The following is a 24,240-nucleotide window of genomic DNA, read 5'->3' as shown; positions in this document are numbered from 1 at the left end:
CTCTCCACTACCTGCAAGAACTTTCCTTTCCTTCCAAGTCGACTTTGAACCAGCTCTCTGGGCTTGGAGACCAGCCCCAGCCCGCCCGGGCCTGGTGCACGGGTGCGGCCGAGTCGTGCTGGGACAGCTCCACGTTGCCTTCTAGAGTAGATCCCCGCTGGAAGAGGAGAGGAGAGGAGAGGAGCTGATTTTGCAGGGGCCCACAGGGGAGCACCAGGCTGGGTGTGGAGACAACCGGGACGGGGATTCGTTATCGTGAGAAATGAATGAAAATACAAATGAATGGACCGCGAGGGTGGCTGACGAGGTGAGCCCAGGAGTGCTCGCCTGAAACCACTATACCCTCGGACACATCGCACGGGACTCGCACACCTCAGTCCGGCGGAGGCGCAGGGTCCCCTCCGCACCGCTTGACCGGAGCCGAAATTCTTGCGGTTGGGAAGTGCCCAGCCCGCAGGCAGAAGGCACTCAGGCGCGGCGCTCCCAGAACCCGCCCTGACCCTCGCAGGAGCCTCCGGGATCCGAAACCCCAGAACGCCTCCCTTACCTGCTCGCCTCGACAGGTTCGCTATGGCTCAGGGCGATCATCCCAGCGCCTTCTCCAGGAGCCCGAGGCCGTGCGCCAGACCCAGTGCTCTCCTGGGACCGCCCACCCCGGGAAAGACCCGCCCCCACACGCCTATTGGCTACTCGCGGGGAATGGGCCTGGCTCAATTGGTGAAGCCTCCCTGCTCCGAGAGCGCCCTGATGGGTCGCAGCTGCAGGTAGGTCTTCAAAATTCTGAGGTCCCGGAAGCCAGGGCCGGGGTCTGCAATTATGGTCCCTCACATCACAATGTGAATTCCCTCAGGGCTCTTCAGTTCGGTCTACTGCGACTTCCCACCTCCTTTACTCCTTAACCTGAGCCCTGGGTGCTCCAACTTCTCAAGTTCACAGGCCTCAGCCTCCGACTGGGTCACTTGGCTGTTGGGAGTGGCCAGGAACAAGTAAGGTTTATGCAGTACCTTATTCCAGAGAAGGCAACAGGAAAACAAGAGACCCTTTGTGCTGAACTGTTATGGGGCCTGAGGGTTTTGTGAAGTTTTTTGTGAAGTATCAAGCAGGATGAACTCATCCTATAGCTCCCTCAAAGGGCCTCTACCACAGGGGTCAGCCCACCAAACCCCTCCGGTCTACCCACCATTACAGGTGCTAGCTGAACCTGTCCTGTCCCAGACCTTTCCAGTCTGTGTCCTGAAATAGAACAGTGAGCTTTCCAACACATAGAGAGCCCCACTTGGTGCTGTTGGAGGAGGCAACCTATATACTCGGCTCCAGGCTGAGCCTTTAGGCCGGTTGTCATTTTCGACTGCTCGGAGGATAGGCCTCAACCACGCCCCCCAGGAAGAAAAGAACCGAACACAGGTGCTTCCGCTGCCGTTTATTGACATTCAGGTGGGCACTATAGCAACAGGCCTGGAGACGCTGCAGAGTACAAGGTGGAGAGTGGAACATCTGCAGGGACAGCAGTGGAGTGCACGAGGAGGAGGAGAGAGACCAAAGCTGTTGGGAAAGCAAGTCAGGGCCAGGGCCAAAAGTCATCTACATGGGAACCCTGGGCCCCCAGCCTCTGTTCTTGCTGTCTCCTGATTCCAGGCCAGGGCTGGGAATTCTCTGGAAAACTTTCTACAGGAGCAAAGAACACAGAGATAATGCTGCCCTTCTGTGATAAAGTCAGAGGGTTTCCAATCCTGCATTCCTCCTTCACCCCTGGCTCAAGTAGGGCCATGAAAAAATAGCTGGGCTCTATTGCATGTTTCAGAGGCATTAATTTTCCCTGGTGTCCCAGCCCACCAGCGCCACACTATGGCCCAGAGTGAGCACTACAAGCGTTGCTGGCCTAATGGATAGGATAGGGGAGGGGAAGGGGCAGGGGCTAGAAGAGGAGCTCCAGAGGATCATCATGGTACAGGCACTACACGCATGGTGTTGGTGAAGCCAGAGCCAGGGCGCCATCCGGTCAGCACAATGACCACATCTCCCTTCTTGAAGAAGCCTCGTGCCTTGCCTGAAGGGAGAAGGAGGTTGGTGAGTAGAGGTATATACAACACTTGGGGATAACTGCAAAGCCCTACCCAGTCCTAACTGAGCAAACAGTACTCTCTCCTACCACAAGGTGGTGCTTTCTCCCAACCCAGACACAAGCCTAACCAGGCAGGTACAAATGCCCTATTGTTTCTAATCCGAGTAGGAGAGCAGGTTGCCAGTTACTTCTTTTTACCACAAGGTGGTGCAAGTCTCCTAGCCTAAACAAGGGCTGAGGCAAAACTCAGACTGCAGGGACCTTTGGACACCATTCAGTTTAGACTCTAGAGTGCCCAGCCTTGCCCAAGGTCAGGGTCAGCTGCTTCCTTGTCTCTTGATATCCATCCTTATATAGGAACAAAGACCACAACAGCTTGTGTGCCCCACCCCACAGGGCAGTAGCTCCAATTAATCTTACAAGAACCTAATGAGGCAATTAATTTTGCCTTGGGCCCAAAATTGGGTGAGGGCTTCAGAAAATGGTAGTTTTAGGCTCCCCATTTCCCAGCACCCCATCCCTTGCTTCCAGCTACATACCAACATTCATGGCCAAGTTCACACGAAGATCAACGTCCTCGGCCCAGGCATCCAGTACGGCATCCTTACACAGCACAGGGAAGATGCCACGGTACAGATGGGCCTGGCGGGCTGTCTGGGGATTGCGTGTCACAGCAATGATAGGAGCCCTTGGGCGGTACCGGGCCACTTGGTGAGCACTCCTGAGATGGTGGGAAGAATGGCCATTAGGTATGTGTCACGAGACCCTTACAGTCAGCCAAAGGTGGCACCCTCTAGTTCACCTCTAGGCCACAGGCTTTGCCCACTTACAACTTACTGTTTCAGTGCCTGGCCACCCCCTCAGACCTGTCCTGTCCTTTTTAGCTCATTGTCCTGATCTCAGTGTGGGCAGTCCCATAGGACCACGGCTGGCAGAATCCCTCCCACACTGTGAACCCTTCCATCAGGCAGTGAGGCAGCTCTGGCCTAATCTCACCAGAACCATCCTGTAGCTGCCAGCAACTTTTACAATCCGAGCACCACGTGCCTAGCTCCTGACTTCTGGTATCTGCAAAGACCCTGGAAGTGGACAGTATTTGCCAGAGCCGTAGTATGCTGCTCCTTTGGGAGTCTTATCAGCTAAACTTGGTGCTAAAAGAAACCTCTGAATTTCTATGGTTTTTGGAAATCTAGGTGTGACCAGGCATGGTTAATATCTGGCCAATCAAGATCCTTTGGGAATGTAGGGAGCCCCTCTCTTCTCAACCGATAACAAATGATAGTGTTTACTTCTATCAGATCTGTTTCAGGCTTACTGAATTAACTAGGCATCTTGAGGACACACAAGGTATTGGGGGATGTGGCATTCCACAGCAGAAAATACCCTGCTTCATGCTGGCCTACACGGGCTTTGAAGGAACCAGGAACTCTTCAGAGAAAGTCCAGGATTAGCATAGAACTTGTATCTTGGAGCTCTCGAAACTCCAGGACTTCAGAAAATTAGTTTTAGGGTCCCCATTTTTCAGCACCCCATCCCTTGCTTCCAGCTGCATACAATGTTCATGGCCAAGTTCACACAAAGGTCAACATCCTCAGCCCACACTGATTTTCATGTGTTTGGCTTTCTGTATCTAGGCTGTTGCAAAATTTGCTCAGGTTAGACATATCTTGTGATCTTTCTACCTCTGTGCCACAAGTGCTGGGATTACAGGCACACAGGTGTGTTGGGCACCTTCCTTCCCCTCCAGCTGTCTGGGTATTCTGACCACATGCATCATATAAACATGTATGGCTGGAAGTTAGAAGAGGGCATTAGATTCCCCCCAGGACTGCAGTTAGACAGCTGTGAGCTGTCACGTATGTGTTGGGCTTCTGAAAGAACAGTGCTGGCTGGAGAGATGGCTCAGCGGTTAAGAGCACTGACTGCTCTTCCAGAGGTCCTGAGTTCAAATCCCAGCAACCACATGGTGGCTTACACAATCTCTCGAATCACCCTCTTCTGGTGCACTGAAGACAGGGACAGTGTATTCATATGTAATAAATAAATCTTAAAAACCAAAACCCCAGTGCTCCTAAAGGCCTAACCACTTCTCCAGGTGACTTAAAAAAAAAAAAAAACAAAAAACCCAAACAACAACAACAAAAACCCACAGGTGCCAGATCCAAATCCAGATTGCCAACACTTTATCCACTGAGCTCCCTCCAAGTGGGATGAGAAAAAGCGTTACTGTATATGTCCTTGGGCACGCTTGTAAGTTACCTTTCTCCCTCCTCCATGGTCTAACTTGTGTAGCAAGTAGTATTTACCAGCTGAGTTATTTTTGTGAGCTAGGGCTCTGTCCTGGAACTTGCTTTGTAGACCAGACTGTCCACGAATGCAGACATTTGCCCACCTCTTCTGCCCGAATGCTGGGAGGATTAAAGGCATGTACCCATGCCCAGCTTCCACACTGTAACTAACTAAGCAAACTGCATATATGCCTCAGGCCCTGAGGCAGGCTGTGCACTGGCACTGGAGCCACCTGATCTGGTGTACCTGGGAGTGCTGCCTGGAGTCCTTTGGTGGCAGCCAGGGGTCTTAAATCAGCCCAGAGCTGCTCTGGGGATCCCCAGGGAGCCACTGCCGCCTCCTACCTGCCAGACTTGGTGAGCACGATAATGGCCCCACTGCAGCACTTGAAGGAGGCCTCCACGGCACCCACGGCGGCAGCTTCTGTGGGGTCGCTGGTAATGGGCGCCAGGCGGCGGAGTTCCTCGAATAACTGCAAGTGGTAGATGGCAGCCTCTGCCTCTCGGGCAATCTAGGGGAGCAACATCCGTCCAGAGGGACGAGGAGGGGGGACAGGGCTTTGTCAGAGCTTTGTCACAAATGGAGAGGGAGGAAAGGAGTCACAGGCAACTGGGAAGGAACATGTCCCTGGGCACAAAAAGCCAGGAGAAGATGAGTCACTACACGTTCTGAACTGAGCAAGATTAGAAACTCCACAGGAACCGTCCTGAGCCAGTGCCTGTGACTTCCACTGTACCCACAAGGGAATCCTTGGTCCTGCCCTATCGTGGCCTCCTTGGCTGCCTTCCTGCAGGAGAGAGGGCTATGCCCAGGCTCAGGCACACAGTGGGCCCTAGTTGTGTGAGAAGCTGGTTATCTTATAATGATACCTGCCCTCAGGGCCCTACCTGCCGGATTCCGTCAGAACTATCAAAGCTGCTGCTAAACATTTATAAGAGGCCTCCACGCTGCCCATGGCCATGGCCTCCAGGGGGTCTGTGGATTGACTGGAGGCTCTCGCAAGCTCTTCAAACAGCAGGCGGTAGAACACGGCTGCCTCAGCCTCTCGAGCTATCTGTAAGGTTTAGGGTAGGAAGGATAAGGAAGAAGGATGAAGGCAAAAACAAGAGACAACACATGGAAAGACAGGGAACTAATGAGAGGAAGGAACTCTTAGGTTAATCTTTTCTTCTTCATGCAGATGCAGAGGCAGGGTGGTCAACGCCCACGGGCTCCTGGAATGGTATATGTGGGATTTTGGGTGGCTCTCTTTTCTGTTCAAACACAAGGAAAGATCCTTCCTTCCCTTCTGGAAGGATAGTATCCTTTTGGGATTTTCCTGTTTCTAAAAACAAACAAAACAAAAAAGCCAATTCTCAACCCCACACAGGTTTGAATAGGATCTTACCATAGCACCTACTGGCCTTGAACTTGCCATGGTCAGCCTCAAAACCCCACCATTTTCTTTGCCTCAGCCTCCCAAGTGCTAGGATTAATAGGCACGCACCATCCATCATTTCTTTTGTTTTTGATTAAAGCTGAGAAAGGGACCCTGGCATGGAAAGATGCCGAGGTGGAGCCAACTACACTTCCGCTTGACCACACTGCCTCCTGACACAGCTTATAGGAAGAAAAAGGCGTCCCCTCCTCACATGGCTACGTGGTTACAAGGCATCCAACTCCGCCTACACACAAGAGTGAGCGCTTGCACTTGGCTTGCAGTGGAAACACTCGGGCAGCTCTGAAAGCTGGGGGTGAGGGTCAAAAGAGCCAAAGTTGCAGTGCACAAGTTCTAAACAGAACAGTGGTCGGCTGGCTCACTTGAACACGGTACACTGAACAGCCATGGGAGGAGGCAGACGCCTGGGAAAGCACGCAGGCCTTTCAAGACACAGATTCAAACTCAATAATTAAAACGGTTACAAGATAGCAAATGTGTTATACACAGACTACCTGTTCAAGGAAAACCAGGCATTAGAAATAAAGTTTTAGAGAGTGCAATTCCAGGTATCTTAGTACAGGAATGACATGAAACCAGCACTCGATTTTATTGGTAGCATTAGCAGATTTGCAAGTGGAAAGTAATCTTTTGGTTAAGCATGGAATGCAGGCAAGCCCAGAGGACAAGAGGCATGGACAGGAAGCAACCACAGCTGGGATGTCTAGCTTTTAATTACAGGTTTTGAACTGCATCAGTTAGACACAGGAGGAAACAGCAAACAGATAAAGAAAGGGGAGAAGCTGTCCTAAGTGTTAACTGATAGAGAAATCTGTATCCCCTGAGGGGGTAGCCACAGTCTAACCCGGACTCTGTGACTCATCTTCTGAGCAGGGCCATGCAGTCCCAGCCTCGAGGTTCTAAGGTGTCTGTTCACAGGAAAGACCAGGGCATGAGGAAAGGACAGGACACCAGAACTAACTCATACACATATAATTAATTGTAATTAATCCCATCAACCGCCACTTTGGGCAAGGTCTTCTTGAGCTATCCAAAAATACATTTATGTGACTGCATGCTTTAGAATACCTGGTCAAAGTCCTGTTCCTGACCACTGTGAGGCCAGGGAAGTAGAAAAGGGGTTTTGGTGTAAACCAGGAAGGCAGCTACTGTGGGGGAGACTGAAGGAAGGGAACAGTCTTCTGGGAGAGAATGCCTGCATGAGAAGCTATGAGGACGAGCTCACAATACCAACCAGATCAGGTGATGACCAGCCGAGTCTAAGGGCTGGTCTGTTTCAATATAGGCAAACATCTGGCTACAGCTATAATTCAGATAAACCATGGGAAGATCATGGAATCTACAACGCTCATACACAGATAAAGCAAGGTAAGACGCCCAATCCAGAGGGTGCTGGCTTTCTTTTCTTTCACTTGTCTTAAGTTTGGGGGGCTTGTGGGAAACTGGAGCCACAAAAGATACTGTGGTTCTTTGTTGGCTGAAAAGGGAATAGGAAACCACCAAAAAGCTAATCCACCATGCCTTCATCAGGCAAAGGTCCCTAACTGATGCCCCAGATAACTGTTCTGCTCAGGAAGTTCTGGAGCAGAACACAGAAGACGGAGGCCTGGGTGGAAGGTCAGCAGGGACAGGGCAGCTGACGCCTGTTGCTTCTACAAGATGTCTTATTCCAGTCCAGCCTAGCCTCAAGCTATCTCCCTGCCTCTGGCTGATCGCTGGAATTACAGGCTTGAGCCAGACCCTATCTTACTGAAACCAGAAGACTTAATCAAAAGAGCACATATATGCCTGAGAAGTCTTTATAATTCCTAGTCCAGATAGAACCTGCTAAATTCAGCACCCATTCCCCACCCCCAGAGCTATTTGTAGCCCTGCGTTGGGTCTGGCACAGCAAGGGAGGAAGTCCCATGTCACTGGCACCATGCAAGGCCAGCTTAAAGCAGCTCAGTATGGCTACAGCCTGCAGTGGAGAGAAGCATCTGCCCATGGGACAGACCACCAGGAGATCCAATGAGAAGCTAAACAAGGAGAATAGCTGAACAAACTCTTGGTTCCTTTAGAATAGAACTTGGCCCTCTGGGTGGTCCACAAGGAAGGCATCCCTTGACTGCATCCTAGGACCTTGATATTTTAGCCAGATGTGGCCTATGTGATCCCCAGAGCAGGACAAGGGGCGGGTGCAGGCAGTGAAAGCACAATGAAACTCAAGCACACCTCCACAAACCTCACTCTCCTTGCTGTGATGGGAGCAACGTAACAAGACTGGACAGAGGCCTCTCCGGCAGAGCTGCTTCTACCCCAGGCTCTGAGGACTTACTCACCAGGTGCTGCATGCGAACAGCCTCCAGAGGGTAGTCCCCTTTGGCTGTTTCTCCGGACAGCATGATGCAGTCAGCTCCATCTAGGACTGCATTGGCCACGTCACTGCCTTCAGCACGGGTGGGGCGTGGCTTCTTGATCATGCTCTCCAGCATCTAGGAGGGGACAAGCAAGGGCTTTTATTAAGTAAGAGACCACCGCTAAATGAAAGTCACTAAATAATGGAAGAGCAGGACATCTTCAGTGATGATTGCCAGGGCAATCCCCCGAAGCTTGCACAGGTACGCAGGTCATAGCTGTGTGCGGGTACGTGTACCTAAAGGCCAGGTCAAGACCAGGTCTCCTAGGTGGAGAACACAGAAGGAAGGGATAGCACATGCCTGGGTGGCGCAGATGACCGGCTTTCCAGCTCGGTTGCATCGTCCAATCATCATCTTCTGAGCCAGGAAGACCTTCTCTGCCGGAATCTCAATGCCCAGGTCACCACGAGCTACCATGATCCCATCGCTGGCCTCCAAAATCTCATCAAACCTGATAAAGAAAGAGAAAGATGCTATAGAACAGGAAGTACAACCAAAGAATGGACAGAGCTTTCCTGGGGCCCTGACAGAGATGCCCTCCCACCACCTTGATGAAACCCACAGCACAATAACCATTTTATTTGCTGGGCTTCTGAAACACCTCTATGGATACATCAAGGGGATGAGGTTCAGTTCCATGGGTGCTTCGGTCTGCATCTCACAACCCCTGTATCATACTTCCCTAATCAGCACTTCAAAGACAAATTGAGGCCCACAGACCTACAAAGGCCCATGCTCCATTTAGTTAAGGGTCCTTACTAGGGTTGTTAGTGCTGTCCTTTGAGCTGTTCCACTCCCCACCTCCTCCAGGGCTGAACAAATACCAAGGCCACCAGCACCTATGGCTTATCAAGAGGGAAAAATTGCCCAGTACAAAGGACACAGAGCCAAGGACAAGTGTGTGTGTGTTAACAATTACCGCCCTAACTCTTCCAAGCCCACTCGTAACCCACAGAAGTAGGTCTAGGGGAAGTGAGAGAATGCCAAGTATGTATCACTAAACCACTCATCCTTATGAATGACATCTTAACTAAAGCATGCCTCCCTATGGGAAGCTGAATGGGCCAGTCTTCCTCAGCACCATTGTCAGGCCAGATGACTTCCAAGGCTCTATCTAGGTGGACACCAGGCCCGAGTTTCCAAAATGATGACTAAAACTACTTGGCCTTTCCAATGCTGACCCAGATGTTCTGGACCAGTCCTGGCAGGCTTTATTTTGCTGAGGACACAGCACAAACACACCTCTCTCTCTCTCGATGGCTGGGTAATGTGAAAAGGGTCTCCACCAGGACTCACCTGCGGACACCTTCATGGTTCTCGATTTTGCTGATGATCTTGATGTTCTTGCCCTTCTCTCCCAGGACCTTCCTAACCTCATGCACGTCAGCCGCCTTGCGGATGAAAGACGCAAACACCATGTCCACGTCCTGCTCCACCCCAAACTTCAGGTCCTGGATGTCCTTTTCTGACACGGCAGGGAGGTCCACAGCAGCACCAGGCAGGTTCACACCCTTCTTGCTGCCCAAGGAGCCACCATTTTCCACTTCTGTCACCAGGTAGTCAGCACCTGTGTGAAAGGGATCAAGACCATCTATCTCAGTTTGCAAGAAGCCACCAAGAGAACTCTAGAGCCATGATTAAGCAAGCTAATAAATCAGTTTCCTCACTTATAAACCCCTGCCCACAGGCTGCTAAGAAAATCTGAGTTTTTGGGGTGGCAGCGCAAGAGGCACATGCAAACAGATCAAGTTCAAAACCAGCCTGGCCCACACAGTTAATGCCAAGTCAGACGAGTGAGACCTTGCCTCAAAATAAATGAATAAACAAACAGCCCTGAATGGTGATGTGTATTCTTAATGCTAGCATTTGAGAGGTGGAAACAGGAGAAGCAGGAGTCCCGAGTGCTGGAACTAAAGGGTAGCGGTGTACACCACCTACATAGGCCTCTGTAGGTTATTTGTCTTTTTTTCTCAGGCAGTGTTTCAGACAGGCCAGGGATGCAGACCAACAACAACCTTAAACTTTTGATCCTTGGGAGACCGATTCATACATGCTAGGTTAAGTGCTTACCAGAGTTCTGGGGATGGGAGTGGCATTGGGCCATGGACTGTGCACCACACATACCTTTCTCCTTCACCTGCAGGGAGATGAGCCCATCGTCCACGTAGATCTTGCTGCCCACCTCCACCACCTTGCAGATGTTCTTATAGTCCAGCCACAGGATGTTCTCGTCGCACTTCTCCATGTAGGCGTTGTCCAGGGTGATCTTCAGCTTGGCTCCCTTCTTCAGCTCCACCTCTGCGGTGCCGCTCTAGATTAAAGACAGCACAGGCGTGTGACTGCGGACGCCAACACCCTGATGGCGGCGCTCAAACTCTGGCTCAAAGCCCCAAGAAACCGATTTACCTTTCTGTAAATCCTGAATTTGTATATTGAGGGAAACAAACAAAACAAACAACAAACCAGGTCCCCAGAGTGAGACTTAAGTATGTTATTCACATAGCAAAAATGTGCACCTATAATAATTCCTACCAGGCAGATGAAAAATATTCTCATTTAAAGACCTAAACTCCTGGATACTCACGCCCTTGATGAGCCCAGTCCGGATCTCAGGTCCCTTTGTATCCAGAGCCACCGCAATGGGTCGGTAGAGAATGGGATCAGATGCAAAGCTTTCTGTGGCTGCACGGACATTCTTGATAGTCTCTGCATGGTACTGGAGAAAGAAGGGGAAATTGACAGGTGTTCTCCACACCCAAGTCCAGTTCCCATGCCCGGAGACCCTGGAGCCAAAGATGATCAATTAGCCAAGAAAAGTATGTCCAAGTCCTGAACCTCACCTTACCAAGATCCATTCTCCCCTCCACATAACAGCATCAACTCCAACTCGAAGAGTATTAAACCTGTCTTACTGTGTGTCTTCTGTTGTTCTAGTGTCCCTAGGACTCACCAAAGAATGCTAACAACCAGGACAGGCAAAGACCTAGGACTTGTGTTTGAAGATTTGCGCCCTGGCTGTCTGTATCTGTTTTCACTATCGATCCCAACCTCAATTCAAACTCAAAGCTGTTGACTTTGAACAATGGCCGGAGCTGAAGAGCCCATTGCTCTGGTCGTGCAAACATTGCTTTCACAATCACTTTCTCCGACCAGTAGCCTGCCCCAGTGGAACTACCTTTGCTATTCTTCACTTGCAATAAAGTTCCCCCAAACAAAACCTTTTCCCTTTCCTCTTTGGGACACAGAGCCACGATGGCAAAATAGTCTGTTGCCAATGTGCCTCCAAGTGACACAGCTGACAGCAGACCATTCAATTCAGCAATGACAAACTTTCTACTGCATGTATGTAAAACTGCATTAAGATTAAGTGTCTGATGGTCCAGCAACCTTCTCTACACGGGAACACTTCTGGGAGGTAGACCGTGCTTTCCACTATCACAGCAATGGTTTTCCTGGCACACAACCAAATGGTGAAGACGAGTAGCCATCAGTGCTGTCCTTGTAGAGGCTCTAAATTTAGGCTGCTTAAAAGTCAGTGTGGGAGTGCAGCACTGCCTGTTCAGCAAAAGGGACACATCCTGACCATGTGAAAAGCAGGAGACGGGAACTAGAAGACACTGCCAAAACTGCCCAGGGATCAGGTGCAGCTGACTGGTCCCGTCAGAGGGAAGGAGCTCGAAGGAGCTCGATTCATTCCGTCTCCAGGAATGGTTAAAACCAAGACAGACAGCCACAGCCCCTCATCGAAGGTGCACATGGAATAAGAAAGCCCTGGTGAAGCTTTAATTATGTGACATAAAAAGGTTCAAAGTACAGCTAATCTCTAATGCCTTAGAGTTAGAATCAAGGCAGAGCTGAGCTGCCCAGTGGTCTGGACTGTCTCACTGTCCCCTGTCATGTCGGGGCTGCTGCACGTGTTATTTTACTGGATCTAAGAGCCCTAAAGGTCAGTGTCTCCAAATCTATTTTTGCCTGGCTGAACAGACCTGAGGACCATGGCAAATGGATCTAGTTCTGACTCAGCTATGCTTACCTTTGCATTTAGTCCTGGGAGCTCTGATGGAGAGCAACAGAGCCCGGAAAGCAACGACCTCTCTTGGTTTGCAATAGGATCTTAGTATGTCACCTCAAGCTGGCCTTGAACCCACATTCTGTAGCACCAAATCCAGCAAGAATGTATCAAGTACTGCTTAGGTGCCTGAGGGACCATCGTACTCCCATGACATTTGGGGGCTAGTCTACAAGCTATTTATAGAATATGGGTTAGGGAATCTATGAAGATCCTTATGTTCTGGGAAGGAAGGGTTCGCTTCTTGGACTGTTCTTCTCCATCTATTTTTAGTCCGAACAACTTCAAAGGTCAGAAGGCAAAATAGCACAGGGTTAATACTTTTACTCTAAATAGACAGAGAAACCAAGAGGCAGGAAGGAGTCTCTCCCTCCTCCATCAGTGCCAGTAGGAAAGGCTGTCAAGTTAGAAAGTCAGAAGGCGGATCATTGGACGCCCCCACCTACCCATCTGCTCAGAGCGGGTTGTTCTCAAAGTGAGCAGGGCCAGGAATGGACCCTTCTAACAGCTGCCACCTGCTTCCTAGGCACAGCCTCTCCATCAGTGGGGCCACCTAATAATAAACAGCCCAGGTCATCCCTACCTCACTCCTAGGGAGGGAAACTGATGATGGGCAGACAGTGAGTGCAGCAGGAGTAAGTGGGATATCCCCAGACCGCACTGCATTTGTGTGTTAGACTCGGTCTCACGGGAAAACCATCTGCACCTACCTAGCCATCTGGGACCTGAACTAAGCCAGAATGTCTTCTGCATGACCTTTTGGTTCACCGGACTCACAGGAGCCACTGTAGAAAGCCCGAGGCATGGGTGCCAAGTGCAGTCGAGACACATGATGGCCTAGAGTTTCCAGCCAAACCCTTACATAAAGGGTTTCCTTCACAAAGCTTGATGGTAGGGATAACCCTGGCTGGCGACAAAGCAGGCCAGGTTGTTGATGCCAATGAAGTTGGCCAGAGGGGAAGAGGGAGGTCAATGCTAGCTAGAGCAACACTCCATTCACTGAGAAGCCTGGAGCACAGCAGCAACAAATCCCGAACCTCCTGGATCAAGCTGCCACTCACCTCATGGGTTCCATGAGAGAAATTCAGCCGAGCCACATTCATCCCAGACTTAATCATCTCCTTCAGCATCTCCACAGATCGGGAAGCAGGGCCTACCAAGAAACATTTAGAGCCACAGGAAGAAAATCATGATTCTCAGGTAGGAAAGTATATGAAATCTGCTCACTATCAAAGCAACTCCTTGTCCTTTGTTTTAAATCACCTCCACAAATTTAGAGAAAGGTCTTTCCAAAGTCCAGAAAGACTACTGTGCTAGTCAACTCTCTTAATTTATATGTAAGGAAGAACACTATCATTTTCTATAAATTCTGCAGAAAGTGGAGGGAAAACAGTTTTCTCTACCTTCAAGATGTCTGATTGTTAGTGACAGCACAGGAAAAAGATCTGAAGTCCCTGAACTACTCCTGCAAAGGCCCACTAAGACCACCCTGAACCTCGCCAACTGCAGAAGAAGTACACCAATACTTCCTCTAAAAGTGTGGACAGTGTCCCTCAGAACCTAGGTTAGCCCTGCAATGGTTATTACGCCTTTCAAACCAGGCAGAAGCCCTGTGGAGGGGGCCACACTCACTCACCAATGGTACAGATGATCCCAGTGTTGCGGGCCGTGATGGGTGCAGAGTCAATGTCCAGGCGGCACATGTGTTCCAGGAAGGTGTCAGCCATGGCTGCATGGAGCTGCTGGGTCTGAATGAAGGCAGTCCCTGCTTCGCTGTCTGGCTTGGGCATGGTTTCTTCGATCCTGGATCCCGGAGATTTGAAGAGTTCAATTAGACTAGGCAGTGCTTAATGAACCACTTGGCATAGGAGGCTGTCTCCCGCTTACACATTAACCCAATAAGACTGCTTTGTGCACAAGTCACTCAGAGGCCTGGCACGTGCTGGTTATGTGGGTACTACTCAAATTGGGCAAAGGGCTCCTGTGACTATGAAGGAACAGCAAAGACCTTGGTGAACAAAAGTAGCTCCCTTCCCAGTGCACATACACACCCTGGGAGCCAGTTTAAGGAGGCTTCTTACACCAGCTGCCATCTATTTGAAGAGCTTTCACACCAACCCTAGAGAGAGCATCACCTTCCCACACAAGGAAACCTCCCGACTCCTGCAGAGCACGTAGCTAATGTGTCAGCCCACGAACATCTGGGAAGCCTATCACGACAATGTCAAAACCTGCTTTGGCACTGACATAGCCTCTTTATCATGTTCGCCATGACCTAAAGCGATCCTGCTGCCAAGAGACGAACCCTGTCCCAAGTCCTTTCTTTTTAAAGTCCTAGGTTTAAGGCGTCACATAAATGTATTCCTTAGCCTCTATCCGACACAGGAATAAGGTCCAAATTACAGGCAACAAGTTTTTTTCTGGACAAGAAGCAAAAAACAGCACCATGTACAAGATACACAAAGCAAATTTTGCACAAGGACATTGAAATGGCTCCAAAGTCATTACAACCTCACCAAGGAGTCTTCAGTAACCTAGGAGATGGAATCACACAGTAGCTAGTCTATGCTGGCCTGAAATCCACTGTGCAGCCGAGGTTGACCTTGAAAGTCACTGCTCTTCCCAAGGGCTGACATTAGACCCAGCTTTCCCAGCCCCAGTTCTGCTATCTAGAGTCTCCTCTGTCTGATAGGGACCGCACACAGTAGTCTGAACATCTGTTCCAGGCAATTAACCACCCAGGTCACAATCCCAACAGCTGCCCTGACCTTTGCTTCTACTTTATTACGACTTACAGCTAAGCACTCACTGAGCTGGATAGTCGGCTGAGTAAGCGAGAAGCTGGGATGTACCTCACAGAATACCAGAGACTTGAATCAATTTTCAGGCCACGAGGCTCCTTTCAAACTCCTGAGCACACAGCCTGCACTCCACATCTCCTTGCTCTTCCCTGCCTTCCCAAAGACCCGCACTCTACCCTGGACAACGGCTTTTCTGGATACCTAAAGAACACGCACCCAAGCCTGGCTCTGCCACCTGACATTGCAGCCACCCACTAGTGATCAAATATCAGAGGCCTGGAGATGAAAAACTTTGAGGCAAGTTCTCATATACAGCCCAGGCTGGCCTTGAACTCATGACAGTCCTGACATTCCAGCTCTTGGGTGCTGGGATTAGAGGTACACCACTACATTCCTTGCAGAATTGAGAACTTTTAAAGGAAGAAGAAACCAGTGGCCAACATTGGTCATTCCTAACTCTACAAGACACATTAGGTACCAAGATGTCAAGTCAACCTCTTTTCCAGGGTCTACTAGTTTTCCCTCTCCCCAAATCTGAGGAAGTCCTGCATATAACAGGATATCCTAGGCAGCCAGGTCCTTGGTCTACTCATGGTTGAAACAACTCATGGTTGGCAAACCCTCATGGCTCCCAGCCAGGCTTAGGTTAAGTGGCCACTAAGGGACAGTACAGATGGTACACAAAGCCAAAGAGGCACAAAGGCCTTGCTGTGACCACGATGGGACTATGAACTATGAAGTCCAAATGAGTGGGGCAGACATTAGAAGAGTGTCTGAAAAGTACTGAAAAGCCAGCCACTAGGCCCTTCTCTCCACCGGAGACAAGTGTATCTTTGCAAATTCCTGCTCAGGGCCAGGCGATCAGGTCATACCTTTGGATCTCTGGGTCTGGGCTTCTGTTGACATATTGCCGTTTTTTTGACCCAGATTGGCTTGATGGCCCCACTTGGAAAGACAGCTCAGAGCTGAGTATGCTCTGCCCTGAAGAGCTACAAGGATTAAGGGAAAAGCTGAATGTGACTAAGCTCTTTGTGAAAATGACCTTAATGACAAGGTAAAAGTTACTTTTAGAGATTCAATTACATTAAAATAGATGTATACTGGAGAAGACAAAAACCCGGTGGTAAGTGACCCCTCACTGGATCCCCTGAAGTACTTTATTCCCAACACTTAAAATTTACTATTTAGTTTTAGGGGTTACATGGTAGACGCCGTATAGAGATCAGAGGACCACAAGTCTTCTCATTCCTTCTATCTCTCAGGTTCTGGGGATAGAAGAACCTGAGTCAGCAGAAGCAAGTTCCCATGTCCTCCCAGCCATCTGTCTCACTGACCCTCGTTGCTTTGTTTCCCCCTTCTTCATTACCTGAGTGGTAGCATGTATTATGACATTCCCTCCCCCCTTCTGAGACTGTTTCTTACTATGTAAGGTACAACATAGGCCAGAGTGGTCTCCAGCAAAATCCAACCAGCATATCCTTATTAATAAAGAAACTGTTGATGTGAAATTAAGAACAGTCTTTGGAAATGCACATTTATTTCCATGCATCCTATAAACTCATTGCGAAGTTCCACACATCAGCCCTGTGTCCTTCGGAACTACCCTAAGATTCAGTAACAGATGTGTTCTCTTTGCCCCCCCCAAGTGCTCAAGCTGGGCAGCTTCATTCACCTGGGAAGGGCAACTTAATCCATTGATTTAAAAAGCCACCTTCCCCAAAGTGTGTCTAATCCATGGAAAAATTTCATGACCACAACCTATCAGTTCCATGCCAGAGTCCAGCAATTTTCTTTTCCTGTTTTGACTGGTCTCAGGCTTGACAGAACAATCTTTGTTGTGCTGACAAGAATGTTCTGGTAGACAAGCACTGCTGCCTCCAGGGCTCAGGGCACAGTCTAGCAGGTAAAATCTCAAATATACAACCCATTTCTCTATCTAGAATTAAACCTGAAGTCTGCAGAGTGGACTTATCCTGCTACCAGATACAAAGTGACAAGTGGAAATACATGTGTTTCAATGGATTGATACAAAATAGACTTCTAACAAAACTCACAAGCGTTCCAACTCTCCTACTAACCTTATCCCTAGAACCCAGTTCTTTTCACTCAAGGCTCTGACCCCCCACTCTCACCCACCCATAGCTCTTCTGCCTGTCCCATGGCATCCAGAGCCCCAACTCCAGCCAATCACCTACCTATAGTATAGTATAAATAGAACACCCTACTCTTGGTGTCTTTTCCTGGTCCACCTTTGTCTCAGAGTAGGGGGCCCTCTGGGCAGGGCTCAAACTATTGGCTAAATACCTGCATAGATTGATAGCTGTGACTGCCAGGACATGCGGCCCCACCCATGCCAGCGCAACTCACTACAGCATCCTCCTTAGGAGGCACCCACATGCACAGCCAACCTCCAACCAGCAGCAGAAGCCCGGTGTGTCCCACGGCAGCAGCAGACACCATGCCCAGAGGCAGGAGCCTTACTCTTGAACCTGAGGCCCTGCAGCAGGATGTTCCTCAGAGCCATTGCCCCTCTGTGAGAAAGGAGACACACCAGCCCAGGCCTCAGTGCGGGCTGCAGGTTGGAGCATGCACAGGCCCGGCTTGGCTGATTACCTGGTTCTGCCCTTTCCTGTCTCGGGCAGTTCCTTGGCCCTTCACATTCATTTCCCTCGTGTCAGGAACAAAGGTCACTTAAAAAAAAAAAAAGTCCAAAACCCCAAATGCCCAGTGCCACCCTGCTTTTTATAGAGCCAACTCTTGTAAGGTCATGCCTCACTCCACCAACAACTACATCTTCATGTAGGTCCGAACCATTGCTTCCTAGGCACGGGGCTTTGTAGCCACCATTTTTTTGATGTCATCTGAAGCCTACTTTCTCCAGTACCCAAGATCACCTAGTTTCATCCATCAGAAAGGCTGCAAGATGACAGGCAACATGCTGGTCACCCTGCTCTCTAGGAGCTTCCTCTGGAGCAAACAGAAGAGCTACAGAAGTGACCCTAGCCCACAGGCTACACCAGGGTCCAAGCAGCTGACAATTCCACCCCCAGAAATTGGTATGGTCTGGAACACAGTACCCAGAATACAACAAAATTAAGTCATATATGGTATTGGGGGTACAGATCACTTAGGCAGAGATTAGGTTGGGGGTCAGATTCTAGACAGGGTTTCTCTGTGTAGCCTTGGTTGTCCTGGAATTCAATAGACAAGGCTGGCCTTTAACTCAGAGACCTGCCAGCCTCTGCTAGGTGCTGGGATTCCAGGCGTGTGTCACTACAGCCCAGATTATTTGACTTTTTTAAGACGAGGTCTTACTATCTAGCCCTGGCTAGCCTCTGCCTCCTGAGTGCTGTGATTAAAGGCATATGCTACCATGTCCAAAGAGAGTATATTCTCTCAGAAAGGCCTGGCTTACTAGGCTACCACCTGGTGAAGTCAAGTTAAACTCCCGTGGTCAAAACTACTAGAGAGAAAAATAAGCAAAAACCAACTTTTACTTAACCTTAACCTGAACAGTCCTACTTTAAACTCTTTCCTCAAAGAGAGGGATTTCCTGGCTTCTAGCTCAGCTGTGCAGAGCAGAGAACTAGCTAGAACAGGAAGGAGGGGATTTGCAGAAGTCTCTGTTCTGTCGGCACATGCTGTCTTCCTTAGCAGTTAGAAGGACCAGTGTTTCTGGGAATGATGCCCGTGCCCCTCTAGACCCTGGAGGACCAGGTGTAAGCAGAATGCACAATGGCCTCAGCAACAGGAGGCACTGGCTCAGCATTTAAAGTGCCCTGAGCCACAGTTGGGGGTGGGGTGGGGGTGATTAAAGAAGGCAGCACCAGCTGTCCAAGAGCACTGACCTACTTACTACTTCTGCCTACAGGGGTTGCCTTTTTCCCAAGGAGGAGTGGAATCCAAAACCTATTTCTCCCACCTAGAACTTAGCATTATCACAGATTTGTGTTTTTACATTTTCCAAAAACGAAAAAGGATTCTGATTTTAATAAATTCATACACAAACTTGTTTTTTTCCAACTCATAACTTCTCCAATCCCATTGTCCTTTGCTCCCACCCTCAGCTTGATTACAGACACGTGCTACTATGAGCATACTATGTAGTACTAGGGATGGAGCAAGGCTTTATGCACGATAGGCAAACATTCCATCAGATCTCTATTACCAGCTCCTTCCCTACTTTTTTTTTTTTTGAGACAAGGACTCTCTACATAGCCCTGACTGTCCTCGAACTCAGTTCCTCCTGTCTCTGAGATTAAAAACACATGCCACCAAGCTCAGCCCTTCTTTACTTAAGGTCAAAACTTTGACTCCTCCAAAATGGGCATGGCATGGGGTAAAATCTCTTACACTCATTGCTGGAGACACCAGGAGTTTAAAGCCAAAATATGACTGCAGGTCAGTCACACATTTGGAATACTGCTTCCTTTGGAGGCCTCGGGAGATGCTCAGAGCTCCCGAGAGGCCACTGAAGGTACTGCAGCCCAGACCTCCCTCCTACGTGCAGACAGGCACAAACCACAGCAGGGGTGTGGCCTCACTGCATAGCTAGTGGTGGCCCTAAGACCACTCCCCAATCCTCAGCTGTTACACCAGGCCTTAAGATCAGGCAGAGGTTTGCAGGCCATGACCATGTAGGCTCCCCTCTCCCACTACTAAGTCTGCCTCTTGGTAAAAATTTCAAGACTCACGAGAGTTCCACAGCAGGAAGAATGTTCTTTGTCATATAGTCTGTCATTTACTCCTATTATAGTTTCTATGAGCGCAGTTTACAGAGATGACTCGGTCTTTTACCAGAAGCGGTAAGGGGAAAAAAAAGAAACCAACAAGTTAACTTGGCTCTGGGTATTTGGGATGATTCAGAGACTGAAAGACATGAGTCATTTTCCTCTACCCCAATCTCGAACTTAGTTCTTGCCCAACTCATCTCGACTTGCTGCAGAAAAGCTAAAGATGCTAAAAATAAATAAATAAATCCAAGAAATGAGTTTAATTCGAGAAAGTTTTTCTACCCTTCTGTCCATAGCTGCTTCCTCATTTCTTCCACTCAATATTAAGCAATCAACAGCTTTAACAAGGTTCCTGTGTAGCTCTGGCTGTCTTGGTACTTTGTAGACTAGGCTGGCCTTAAACTCAGATCTGCATGCCTCTACGTCCTGATTGCTGGCAAAGATCTCCTCATTATAGAACAAATTTCCCTACAAATAATTTAAAATATAAGGCTTAAAATGAAAATAGCTAGGTACTAAATAAGTGACTAGCATTCATAGAGTTTGGCTTAGGCAATAACTCAGAAACGCATTCCCAGAAACTGCCGTTCTGGATACTGGTGGTTCTGAGAAGCTGCTGTGTCACTCAAAAATGAAGATATGCAGACTAAAAGCAGCCACTCCACACTTCCGCTCCTATGGCAGCATAAAGGTCACCTTCATTTACTTGATACCCACCACCTACATGGTCTCAAGCTCACAGGTCTAGCCCTTCTTCCTCAGTGCTGGGATTAAAGCCAAAGGCACACCACACTCAGTCCTGGTGAGACGTTTAATTTAGGGAAATGAACTATAGTATTTGACTCACTTAAGAGGGGATCTTACAACACCTTGGAGAACAAGTGTGGTTTCCCCACTCACCCAAGGAAGAAAATTCTCTCAAAAGCCTCTAAGTTGAAAGGTTGAGTCATCTTGCCCAGACCCGGTGATGGTTTACACTTTCCCACAGAACATTCTCATTGCCTTCCCTACAACATACTCAAGCCAGCAGAGGGCAAATTATTTGCTAACAATGCTACCTTCAGTGTTGACCTAAGGCCTCCCCTCTGTACCCTAGAATGTAGCCACACCCCGAATTTGGAGGCAACAGTACTGCAACAGTAGTACCAAATGTAACTTCCTGCAAGCCAGAAAGCATAAAAGTCTTACATGAACAGAGACCAGACTCGGAAGGCTATCTGGATACCTGTTTCTTTGTTTCTACCCTCACAGCCAAAGACAAAGGCTGCACAGATTTCTCCTTTTAGATGGTTTTTTTCTCAGGAGAGTTGCAATGTAACATTAGTTACTTTGTAAACACCGACGGGGTTCCAGAGAGAATTTGTTTCCATGTGAATAAGTATTCGGAGCCTACGGGCTTCCCCAAGCATAACCTTAACCTGCGTAAAAATGGCAAAGAGACAGACTGAAGTTGGTGGTCTTCAATGTAACTACTTCATTGACAAAAAGGATATATGCATTCCCTTTTGGGCATTTCACCAGAAATTAGGTCGAGGATGTCGTACACACAAGGAGATAAGTAATTTAGCAGCCTGGAGTAAATGTTTCCACTCATGACACAGGACGAAAAAACCTCAGATATTAATAAATGACAGCGGATTCTAAAACGCAGCTGCCGCCACATACGAATGAATTTTCACTATTAGGTTCACTTTTTCCGAACTACCAATGTCCTGGATTTGGAAAAGGTGATCGAGAGATATCTTACTATGAATGGGTCTTTATATAGCCTCCAGACTAGAAGATGCCCGGCTCCTTCAAACCTACTATGCCGGCCACCTTGTGCATGCAGCCCCATCTTCCTCATAGCACTGACTTGACAAATTCTGCTTCCCTAATTAGACTGAGCTCTGCGGGCTGTGTGCATTCGGGTCGCGTCGGGCTCCAGCTTCTGTCCGGAGCAGGTATGAGTTGGCCGCCCACCCTCCCCTCTCCAGCACGTGGGAGCAGACGCCCCGCAGTACGTGCAGGCCCGCCGCCGCAGGATGGAGCACGGGAGCACGCAGGACCCTGGTGCGCCAGGAGCCTAGCCCATCACCACAGAAATCTGCGGGCGCACAAAATAGGCAGCAATAGGGCCAACCTTTCTTGCCTGGCCACCGGAATTACAAAAATTACATAATTTGTAGCTGCATTACCTAGGATTGCTAGTGATTGCATTCTTCCTACATGCAACGGACCACGAGGGCCAGAGGGGAGTTCGCGGACGTGACTAGAATGAGGGGGAGGGGAAAAGCTGCGGGGAGGGGCGAGGATAGGGAGGCTGAAGGGATGCTATGGCGCGGACGTGACCAGAAAGGAGTGGGGGAGGGGCGACAAGGAGCTGCTAACCCAGGCGCGGGAAGAGCACGCTGACCTGAAAGGAGGATGAACGTCGGTGCTGAAGCGGGAGGGGGGGTGAGCAGGGGAGTTATTTCAAGGAGAGATTACAAGGAGAGCACCGAATGATGAGGGCACAGAGCTAAGATGAAGGTCGAAAGTACTAGTGAATGTAGGAGGATGAGCACTGGAACAAGGTGGCGAGGATAGCAATAATAAAATAAGAAGTTGGAACCAGATTGAGAAAGGAGAGCAGAACCAGTACGTGGGAAAGGAGCTAGCCGCCCCCCCCCGCCTCAATTTGGAAGATTAGTACTTAGACTCAAGTGTAGCCTCTCCCCCAACCCGGAATGGGATGCTCGATGCCAGGCGCCTGGGTCCAGCGTGGGCAAGCAAGAAGGCCTGCGTTGCGCACTAGTGGGCATCGGCTCTGGGCACAGATGGCACAGGTTCTCCCCGCTCACCTCGGGCGTACTTCGGATCCTGTTGCAATACCTAAAGCAGACGTCTGTCGACTTAGGACCGGTCGCTGCTGTGCGGGGCTGCGCAGACTGGGCCTCAAGGTTATCACTGCTGCGGGCCGCCGCAATCCCTCCGCAGCCCCGCCCCTCGCCCAATCCGGGCAGCAGCTAGCAGAGCCCCGCCTCTCAACAGGCACCCGCACCTTCTGAGAGAGTCGCAGGGTAGGCGGGACAAGCAGGTTGCCCTTTTGAGGGGGACTACCTTCCGTGGCGGAAGGACATTGCAAACCAAAATTGCGCATGGGTTATTCTGATGGCCAATGGGGAAGTGGTGAGGGAGCAGGACCCGCCCTCGGGTCCACCGCCGCCACCACCCCTAGATCCCGGGGTGTCACCGCCACCTGTTGCTTTAGGACCTCAGCGGCTACATAATCCCATTTTGGAATTCTGCCCAGGTCTCCCCATCTGCCCTGGCCTACCAGGGCGTTGCCCAGATTTATAGGTCCCGGACATTCCTCCAGCCCCGCCCGGTGACTCTCCACCCTCCCGGCGCTCGCCCGGGTACACCCTCAGAGGCTGAGCGGAACGGGAAGCTAGGGTGATGGGAGCAAGAGAGTGGTGGAAAGTCTGGGCTGCTTCCTAGAGGGTTCCAGACTTAGAGACTGGGTAGGGGGAACTTAGTCTCTCTTTTGGAAAGTGAGCGCGACCTCCTAACAAGGAGAGCCAGATTGGACCCATGCTAATCTTTGAGTAGGATCTCAAATCTGCATTCTTAAGATGCCGGGAAGCAGCAATCCAAGGTAATTAGTGCAGAACTGACCTTCGCGAAGCCATTATCTGTTCTGGAGTCAACACTGGTTTTTGACTCAGTTGTGTATGTATTTAAATTTATAGTATTGGCGTCTTCTTTAACAAATATTTTCCCTACAAGGTATTTTCTAACTTCCCAACTGTTAACGCTGGTCTCCATTCCGCAGTTTTGAAAGCAGACACAATGTTGCCACATTCTAAATGGGAAGACTGTACCTTAGTGGGGGGGTTTTGGTTTTGTTTTGTTTTTTTTTTTTTTTCTTGGAAAAAGAAGGGTGTGACCAACTCAGGCAGACACTTCTTTGTAGCTGAATCACAGGCCTTCATTTCATTTCCTGTCAGTTTAGATTAGAGGGGAGGGTAACAGCATAAACACAATTTGTAGTGAAATAAAGTTTAATTTACTCTGTAAGCCTTTCGCGGTCCCCTTAGTTTAGGGGAGGAAGTAAATGCTTGGTTATTAAGGTGGAAAGAACTTGAAGTTGGAAAAAAAAAAACCCGACTATATCTGTGGAGAAAATCAAATTCCTTTCTGCCAGAGAAGGGGGTAGAAGAAATGATCTCTTTGTGCCTTGAACTGAAAAAGACTAAGAACCATAGTGCACAACATGGTGACAGCTATCTACTCATGCTGAGGCTCACTGTTCACACTGAGAGTCAAGCATAGTGGCTCACACCTGTAATCCCAACACTCAAGAGGCCAAGTCCCGAGAAACTGCGGAGCCAAGGTCAGCCTGAGATAACACTGAGCTCCATACACAGTGAGATCTAGGCCCACCCCCACTAGAGTTTTGGTCATAAATTCATTCATTCTCTCCCT

At 49.4% G+C, this 24,240-nt stretch overlaps 1 protein-coding gene across 2 annotated transcripts; it reads right to left on the bottom strand.

Moving 5' to 3' along the window:
• Positions 1 to 1,401: 1,401 nt before the first annotated feature.
• On the bottom strand, positions 1,402 to 22,893 carry Pkm (pyruvate kinase M1/2). 2 transcript variants are annotated; one of them, XM_032909251.1, is made up of 11 exons: positions 22,614 to 22,893; positions 13,894 to 14,060; positions 13,319 to 13,410; positions 10,773 to 10,904; positions 10,313 to 10,499; positions 9,485 to 9,755; positions 8,489 to 8,639; positions 8,111 to 8,263; positions 5,239 to 5,405; positions 2,602 to 2,783; positions 1,402 to 2,047 (listed from the first exon to the last, which is right to left on the bottom strand). In XM_032909251.1, the coding sequence occupies exons 2-11, from the start codon at positions 14,045 to 14,047 to the stop codon at positions 1,941 to 1,943; spliced, it is 1,596 nt and encodes a 531-aa protein (XP_032765142.1). In that variant the 5' UTR covers positions 14,048 to 14,060; positions 22,614 to 22,893; the 3' UTR covers positions 1,402 to 1,940. The 2 variants fall into 2 exon arrangements, with proteins under 2 accessions (XP_032765142.1, XP_032765139.1); XM_032909248.1 differs by lacking the exon at positions 5,239 to 5,405 and adding an exon at positions 4,696 to 4,862.
• Positions 22,894 to 24,240: the final 1,347 nt, after the last annotated feature.

Source organism: Rattus rattus, chromosome 8, assembly GCF_011064425.1.
Source record: "Rattus rattus isolate New Zealand chromosome 8, Rrattus_CSIRO_v1, whole genome shotgun sequence".
Taxonomy (NCBI): Eukaryota; Metazoa; Chordata; class Mammalia; order Rodentia; family Muridae; genus Rattus; species Rattus rattus.
Note: the sequence above shows the minus strand (reverse complement) of the source record. Positions and strands in the feature narration are given on the sequence as shown.

What these genes read in the sequence shown, in the direction of transcription:
- Pkm (XM_032909251.1), bottom strand. Translation starts at nt 14,047, where the DNA reads ATGCCCAAGCCAGACAGCGAAGCAGGGACTGCCTTCATTCAGACCCAG. An exon ending in AACCATGAAGGTGTCCGCAG is followed by an intron (nt 8,640 to 9,484) that starts GTGAGTCCTGGT and finishes TTTCTTTATCAG; the next exon opens with GTTTGATGAGATTTTGGAGG. An exon ending in CGGTCATCTGCGCCACCCAG is followed by an intron (nt 8,264 to 8,488) that starts GCATGTGCTATC and finishes GTCCCCTCCTAG; the next exon opens with ATGCTGGAGAGCATGATCAA.